This window comes from Fistularia commersonii, chromosome 4, assembly GCF_037954325.1.
Source record: "Fistularia commersonii isolate RoL2024-O1a breed Wild chromosome 4, RoL_Fcom_v1.0, whole genome shotgun sequence".
Lineage (NCBI taxonomy): Eukaryota > Metazoa > Chordata > Actinopteri > Syngnathiformes > Fistulariidae > Fistularia > Fistularia commersonii.
Window position 1 is genome coordinate 9163430 of NC_141287.1, and position 8385 is coordinate 9171814.

An 8385-nucleotide genomic window follows, 5' to 3' on the forward strand; every position below is an offset into this window, starting at 1 on the left:
CATGCTAATAACAATTTAATGGATTTTTGCCAATGTCTCTGTATTTGTCTTTTTAATACAAGTGCTCTTATAAAAAGACACCTTGGGCCGCGCAGTTTTATATAGAGGCATTACACCAAATCATATCCCTGTGAGCCTTACAGCGTTTCCAATTTTCTAAGTCCCGGTATTTTCTATTTTGTCGAAATATTTGGAACATCTCTTTTTGTGATACGATTCATTGAATTATTTCATGGTACAATAAAGTCAATTGTTATAACAAATCACAGCCTCTGAGATTCAAATAAGTCTTCACCTCTCTATCCGCTATATTTAATAACTGCAAAAAAAGGAGGGGAGGGTTTCAAGGAGACTGATTTATTGTACAAATGACTCATTTTGTCAGTGCTTTCAGTGTTTTGACTGATGATGTATCCCTTTAATTTCATTTGCAATGTAGTTCAGTATAGGATCACTGTGAGGTTATTCAGAAAGCTGTCCTCTTATCAACTTCAACAAGATTTTAAATTGCCCATCACGAAGTTTAAAATGAGTTCAGTGAACCATCTATGAACCTGAACTGACAGTGTCATTTTTATTTTGTAAAGGTAGACGTAGTTTATTGTCTTCACCATCTCAAAGTTGCTCAGTGACCACGCTATTGCCTTGTTGCCGAGGTTACATGTTTTCAAATACTGTCATTTTTCATAGTCTAAACGGGTTTCATTTCATAATGTCTGTTTCCCACCGAAGTGAGAGAGGTCGCAACAGAAAAAAGCGGCAACAAGGGGAACCTCAAACAAACTCCCTTGCATTTATGATCTTTTTATGTGAAATAAGAAGACTCCAGTAGACAGCCCTCCGTGGAGAATGAATGCGACATAGCATGCAGTTCAATACTACAGCCTGCAGGCCAAAGAGAGCACAGCACCGTCTCTGGACCCCTTTCTGTACACTAAATTAATTTCTTTGAGGGTATTTAGCATACAATCATCAAATATATAGTATTTTAAAGAAGATAGTTATAGAGAAAAATAAAAGTGTTTATAAATCTGTCTATGTCATCTAAATCCTGCTGGATGAAAATGTCTTCCTTATTGTTTCTGTTCTGGCAAGTAAAGCAGCAATAGGCCCTTTGCTGACATGTGACCTGTATCAGTTGACTTATTACCTGGAAGAGTGACCTGCTTCACACCTAGGAGCTTACTGTGAAGGTTAGGCGGGCTAGTGTTCCTTAACCGAAAGCATCAGATTTTAATCAGTTCCTTCAATTTGATTCAGATTTGTATTTGATTTTAATCAGCAATGGCGACAAAAACATTGTTTGAATGGAAACAACTCTTTCTTATACTCACAGGTAAGTTTATTATTCATGTGCTCTCTCTTAGATTCTCTACCACACCCATGTCACTAGTGTTAATCATTAAAACTGCAGTTCCACTGTAATATGGAAACAGATTACATTGTTCTCTAGATATTGGCGGTTAAATACACTTGTTACATTTGTCAAAAAAAAGAAGCTTTTTTTGGTTTAACAGTTTGACAGTACAATGAATTTGAAAATGATCACTTGTACGTAATGTACTTCATTTCATGTAATCCCTTTAATTGTAGTGCTTCCCAGCTGCAGGAGTTTGCAGGTCTCTATTCCACAGAAAGAATATACGGCTTCAAGTGGAGGTGAAATTACCCTCACTTGTTCCTTCATCCCTGCAAACGCAGACATCAGTATTCTTATTCTCACCTGGGCGGTTGATCCTGAAAATCCTAATGAACCAACGGTGAGAAGAAAAGAAGCCACAGAACATTGTCTCAGCAAAAATCAGTATTGACCTGCAAATCTTGACATTTCTAAAATGACTGTAAGATTAATAAACCTCTTACATTTTGGACACATAGAACCGTAGTATATGTGTATTTAAAGAGGATGAATATTGACGATTTCACCGAAGTTTATAAAACTCCCATCAATACAGTACCGATCCAGGATTTGATCCTTTATTAGTCAAATCATTACTCAAATATTATATCTTTATTAAGTGATTACCTATGAAATTGGGTGTGTATTTTTTCAGAAAACTGTGGGCTCCTTCGTACTAAACAACCCAGTTGACATTTCACCTGCCTATGAAGGCAGAGCCTTTTTGGAGGTTGACATCGCTAAACAAGTTAGCACACTACGCTTAACACAATTGACTGCAAAGGATAGCCGTAGCTTCCAATGCAATGTTATAATCCCTAATGACGACGAGGGAACAACAACCGCCTCAACTTCTCTTTTGGTCCTGGGTGAGAACTGAAATTATTGTGTTGTATTGTAGCAGTTGTGTGTAATATATATTGATGTATTCATGAATAAGTAAAATTAAGGTTAAATTATATTTTTTGGGATAGTATTGCTGTTATATACAAATTCTAATTTTCTATATCAAATGGTTTTATCATTTTCCAGTTCCTCCCTCTAAGCCTCTCTGCAGTATCCAGGGTACAGCAGAATATTGGCATAACATCACCCTTACCTGTGAATCTGAAGAAGGTTCCCCAAAGCCAGTTTATGAATGGAGCACCTACAGTGTTGAAAACATACCCAGAAACCTTCCACCAAAGGCAACAGAAAGTACGGATTTCAACCACTCCTGTAGCACAAAATGTGTTTTTTTTTGTTTTACAATCATACCTGAAGGTTTATGATGACCTTATGTTTTTATTAAGTCATGTAATTATGTTACAGAGAATGGACTTCTATCTCTATTTAACATTTCAAGAGAGACATCTGGGTTCTACATTTGCACATCAACAAATCGAGTTGGTGCTGAAAGCTGCAACTTAACCTTGGCTGTGATGCCTGGTGAGTGCTACCATGTGAATTACCTGTTTACCTGTTCATGAGCCCATAGAGAATTACCGAGCTTCATCGCTTCATCTATTACATGATCCACCTCATCTGGGTATTTGAAAAATATTTTGATATAGAGGTTAGAAACTTTGAGTCCTTAACTTTTATTATTCATTCCTTGACAGAGCAAACTAAGAACTTCCCCATACTTGATTTTTTTTTCTAACTACAAATTAGTTATCAAGCTAATGATGCTATCTGGCTTGATTTATTTGGTATGATGGGCAAAATGTGTTTTATACCCCTTTGAATGTAGGTACTGTCTACATGTCAGTCATCAGTGGAATAAAAAGGCTAAAAGTTATTTCATTGAACAATTCAAATTACAGGAAGCAGCACAAAAAACATACAAAACTTGGGTGGGTATTTAACAGCTAGAGTGATACTGCAAAATGTATCATAAGATACACTAGTTTGTCATGCGGTCAAACGGAGATATACCAGACAATGATAAATGAAATGAGTGCACTTTATTTCATTGATGCTGGTGCCATGCATGAAAAAGTCTTCCAAAAAGAACCCTATCACAATGCTGAGCAAGTAGTAGATGCAGGTAATCAGTTTCTATTATTCTTGGCCATCTTTCTTATAAGTGACCTTGCTGAATCAACATGAATTCTACTCACAGTATATATGCTAGCGTGCATGCCACACTAGGGATTGACCTTGTTTTTCCATTGCATATGTGTTTTTTGGGGTGACATAGTCATCACTGTTAAAATACCAAAGGACCCTCCTACTGGCCTAATGGCAGTTTGCGGAACACTGTAGTTCCGCAAACTGCACCCTGGTATGGGAGATAAGGGATAAGAAAGGATGTATGAACCAACTACAGACTAAACTGGTCAAAGAAATCAAGGCTTCCATTTCCTGTAAGCAGGCAGTGACTGAAGAAATCTAAAACCTTCAGGAACTGTGCACATTCATAAACCCCCATTTAGGTTTCTCCCATAGTTGTAATTAACAATACACACAGGTGGCAAACAAATAGATTGCCGCCAACTCTCATCCCATACCACACATAGACCATCAACTTTGACTTTGCCTATTAGAACACGGGAATATTATAACTGCATTTACACATCTCAACATACTACTCTATGCAGAATTCTGTTTGGTCTTCACTCAGATCCATTTCAAAAAATGAAGACAACAATACAGGCTGCTCTGCCAGACTCACAGGCTGACATAATATTCAGTGGTGCTTGCCTGCAGAATCATGCAAATCTACCACATCTAATACAAATCCCAAACAACTTGAAACTTGAACTGAACATGGAAAAGTGGATTTCTTGGCCCACATCACATCAAAACAAGGAATTCACAAGGCAGTTGCATGGTTCAATACATCTACAGCAATGACACAAATCCTGCCTGCAAATTTCCCTGTGCATTGTATCGTGGTAGAGCAAAATAATTCCTGAGTGATCCACATTTGTTCAAGTATCCCATACAACATACAAGGAAACTACAGAATTAAGGACCTCATGAACCACTGAGGTTGAATCTATTTTTTCTAAGATTTAGAGACCACTAACAAAGAGCACTGCTCAGGCTCCACATGACCCTGGGTTGCCTACTTTAGTCATTACTTTGGCTCTAAATTATGGTCTTGGACAGAAAGCAGACAGAATCATAAATTCCGCATGCTTAATACTTTCTTTTGTCATTTGAAAGTATTCTACTGTTTAACCTGAAGTGTTTCAAGCTTTTGGGAAATTGAAAGGTGGAGCAGCTTGCTTAAAGGAACCTCATCTTGTTGGTGTACAAACCACATAAAACCCTTTTCACATCCATAGACATATGTAATACTTGGTGAAGATATACTTTTTAAATATGTGATGTCACATACAACACTGAAAATCCAAGTTTTCAGTGTTTTTCATGTTGGAAGCTTGTTGGTTTCCACTGTCTACCTCAGCAGGGAATGAGAAGGAATGGGGCACGGTCTCTGTATGGACTGTCTTTATCCATTCCTTACAAATAATTTTGAAGCCAGACATCACTGCCAACTCCAAGATTTCTATTTTACAAATGGAGAGGCAGGCAAAAATTAAGATATAATATGACAGATTAACCAGGGTATGGTGTGTCATTCACAATGTGTATGGTATGCTGGGGGTTGCTATGATGCATGAATGTTTGTCAAAACAGTAACAACATGACACAAGTCCCTGTGGGATTTTCACATTTGAAATGGTAACATGGGAAAAAGTGTCCTCTTATAGAACTGGTTCTTGGAAGTATACCACATGAGATGACATCAGTCAGTTATCCTCACAAGCTACTGCAGTATGTGGACAGAATTGGCATTTATCTTTACTGTCACTACAGAACAAATAACTCATTTGTATGCTTTAGGGTTCAGATAATACATAAACCCCACCTACCTTTATCCTGACAGTGACAGCAAATGCTTGACTCCCCTGTTAGAATACAGGGGGATACTAGCAGTCAACAAGCAATAGTAGGGATAGTGAGTAAGTGGCTGACTGGTTCACATACTATAAAATTGAAAAATTGTCATACTGTTCTGTGAAATTAACTAGAATAAGATTTAATCAAATTCAACATTAATTGTAAAATACATAATTTAAAAACATATGAAATACTTAATTTGTAAAATGTATTTTTAACCTAAATCAACTATTATGTTGGTGGGGCTATGGTCATTTTTAATTTTAATTTTAAAACCCAATATTTTTCTCTTCTTTATTGTTATTTTCTAATACTAATACTAATACTAATACTAATACTAATACTAACACTAAGACTAATACTAATACTTTAGGGTCATATGGGTGTGTTTTTTATTGCAGATTAAGGCATAAGTGAGGCCCACTGGATTTCTAATAGTAAATTGCACATAGTTGGTCAACAATGGTTTAGTCATAGTAATGGTGGGCAGAGTCAGAAAGTATGTATATTTTGCCCTTCATGATTAAAAAGATGCATCGATTGCAGATTTTAGAGTCAGCATGTTGGTAATCTACAGTCAGAGGGTACAGACACTTTCCAGTTTGCAGTGTAATTCATATACTGTAAAATCTACAATTCGACTCAGTTCTAAAACATGGATGATATTCAGACTTACATTATAGTAATTTGTGTCCACTCGTAGATGAAAAATCACTGAATATAGCTGTAGAAAGTCTTGGGATAACTAAGGAACTTGCTAAAATTACAATGCTAAGGGCTAAGGGTCCTATCATTTTCTGAGGGTGCAGACAACCCACTGATTCTACAACCATCTCGAGGAACTGAGTCTTAGTGGCAATGGCTTCCAACTTAGCTGTCATTGAATTGCACTTTAAAAATCCTATTCATGAAATCATAATATGGTGATGATTATTTCAGCCTTCCAGTGTTATTCTTGGCTTCTCTGCAAAGCATCAAGTGAACAGCTTGTAAAAGGAGTTTATAATTATCAATATTAAAATTATAAATAGTTGCAAGGTGTTCAGTCATATAATATCAACAAAGCCGAATTTAAAGGTCTGCAAATAGCAGAAACAGAACTCTGATATGGAGGGGAGGGTTATGAATCATCCTCACCAAGACATGCTATACTAGTTGATATAATCACACAGAAGAATGATTATTAGGAGTCATTCATGTTCAGAATGATAAAAATATGAATGTCAGTCTTGCAAATGTAAAAATGAGAGGAAAAAATAACACCTCTCTACATTTTCCCACAGGTAGTATGAATATTGGCGCCACTGCAGGTATAATTGGAGGAGTCATTGCAGGTTTGGTGGTTCTGGGAATTCTCATCTTCTGTTGCTGCAGAAAAAAGAGCAAAAAAGACAAGCCCGTCCCAAGGTATGTATTCTTTGCCCTGGGGATATTTCTGCCACCAAGGAATTTTGTCTGTCAGACGATGATCATCCAAACAAATAGTTTTGTACATGTTCGTCTCTCAATTCCCCCAGAGAAATGCAGTTTTATGACAAAGACAACCATGAACCTGAAGATGTTTACTGGGACGACACAATCAACAGTAAAACAAAGGGCAGGAGTAAAGACGATAATGTTCCACAGAACAGTAAGAGTCAAGGAGTTGCAGGACAAACATTTGAGGATCGTCAGCATGGCAGTGATAAGGAATGGCATGATGATGAGGGTAGAGATACTGACAGTAACTGGGTCAACCCACAGGATTACTATAGCGAAAGCAGTGGTCATCCTGAAGAACGGAGCGATTATAAAGGAAGTCGTGACAGGCCAGAGGAGAAGCATGATCAGTATGGTGACAGTCATGACAGAATCAACAATCGTCGTGATCGTTACGGAGGTAGTGGTGACAGACTCGATAACAATCATGACCGTTATGGAGGCAGTCGTGACAGACTCGATGATCCTCGTGACCGCTATGGAGGCAGTCGTGACAGACTCGACGATCATCGTGACCGTTATGGAGGCAGTCGTGACAGACTCGATGATCATCGTGACCGTTATGGAGGCAGTCGTGACAGACTTGACGATCATCGTGACCGTTATGGAGGCAGTCGTGACAGACTCGACGATCACCGTGACCGTTATGGGGGTAGTCGTGACAGACTGGATGATCAACGTGACCGTTACGGAGGCAGTCGCGACAGACTCGACAATCATCGTGACCGTTATGGAGGTAGTCGTGACAGGCTTGATAATCAGCGTTAATATTATGGCGGCTGTTGTGATAGACTTGGTGAGCTTCCTGATTATTATGACCAAACCCTGGAATACCGGTTTGAAACAAGCTGCCAGTGAAAAATGATGATCATGATATTAGTGAATTAATATAGAGTTACTGAATATTTTCTCACTATCTAATAATTTTCATCTTGGATGCTTTATTTATGGCTGGTAATGGGGTTGAGACAAAGATCGTGGCTTTGATGCGTCAATAAAATCCTTCATCAGTTATTAATGGATCTGCAAAAGACCAGAATTTAGCACAAGTTTGTTTTCCCTCATAATGCTACCATGTTTCTTCATAGGCAATAATACCTCACTGTGGCACAAAAGGCTGCATGCTGGTGGTGTCACCTCAAAGCCAGACCTTAATTGAGCTTGTCTGTAAAATATTCGTCTCCTCCTAGTACCATAACGGATTATCTGCAGGTTCTTCAGCTTCTTCTTATATTGCCAAAAGATGCAGTGCTTATTGAAGACTCCAGATTGTCTGTTGGTGTGAATAAGAAAGTGACTGCTTGGATGGTTCTCTTTGAGGCCCTGTGATAAACTGGAGACAAGTCAAGGTTAAACACCGTCTCTGACCCAATGTAAGCTGGATATAGGCCTCAGCCACACAAGACTGTGCACAGATTAACTGGAATAGATAGTGAATGAATGCATGAATGAATGAATGAATGAATGAATGAATGAATGATAAAACCCTGGCCCATACCACCCACTGTAAATTTCATTTACTTGTTTCATTGATGTCCCTTAAGTAATTACTATCATCATCATCAGTAATAAAAAAAGGAGGGATGTGACAAAACTCCTTTCTTAGAGGAAGA

At 38.0% G+C, this 8385-nt stretch overlaps 1 protein-coding gene across 1 annotated transcript; it reads left to right on the top strand.

Annotated features, from left to right (window-relative positions):
• Positions 1-1196: 1196 nt before the first annotated feature.
• On the top strand, positions 1197-7590 carry LOC147234596 (endothelial cell-selective adhesion molecule-like). Its single transcript, XM_086145150.1, has 7 exons — positions 1197-1336; positions 1594-1760; positions 2055-2268; positions 2432-2596; positions 2711-2827; positions 6577-6700; positions 6811-7590. The coding sequence occupies exons 1-7, from the start codon at positions 1285-1287 to the stop codon at positions 7538-7540; spliced, it is 1569 nt and encodes a 522-aa protein (XP_086001276.1). The 5' UTR covers positions 1197-1284; the 3' UTR covers positions 7541-7590.
• Positions 7591-8385: the final 795 nt, after the last annotated feature.

Bases quoted from the DNA above. Each gene is read 5' to 3' on its own strand.
- LOC147234596 (XM_086145150.1), top strand. From the start codon at position 1,285: ATGGCGACAAAAACATTGTTTGAATGGAAACAACTCTTTCTTATACTC. The intron at 2,597-2,710 runs GTACGGATTTCA...ATTATGTTACAG, and splicing joins TCCACCAAAGGCAACAGAAA to AGAATGGACTTCTATCTCTA. The intron at 2,828-6,576 runs GTGAGTGCTACC...ATTTTCCCACAG, and splicing joins AACCTTGGCTGTGATGCCTG to GTAGTATGAATATTGGCGCC.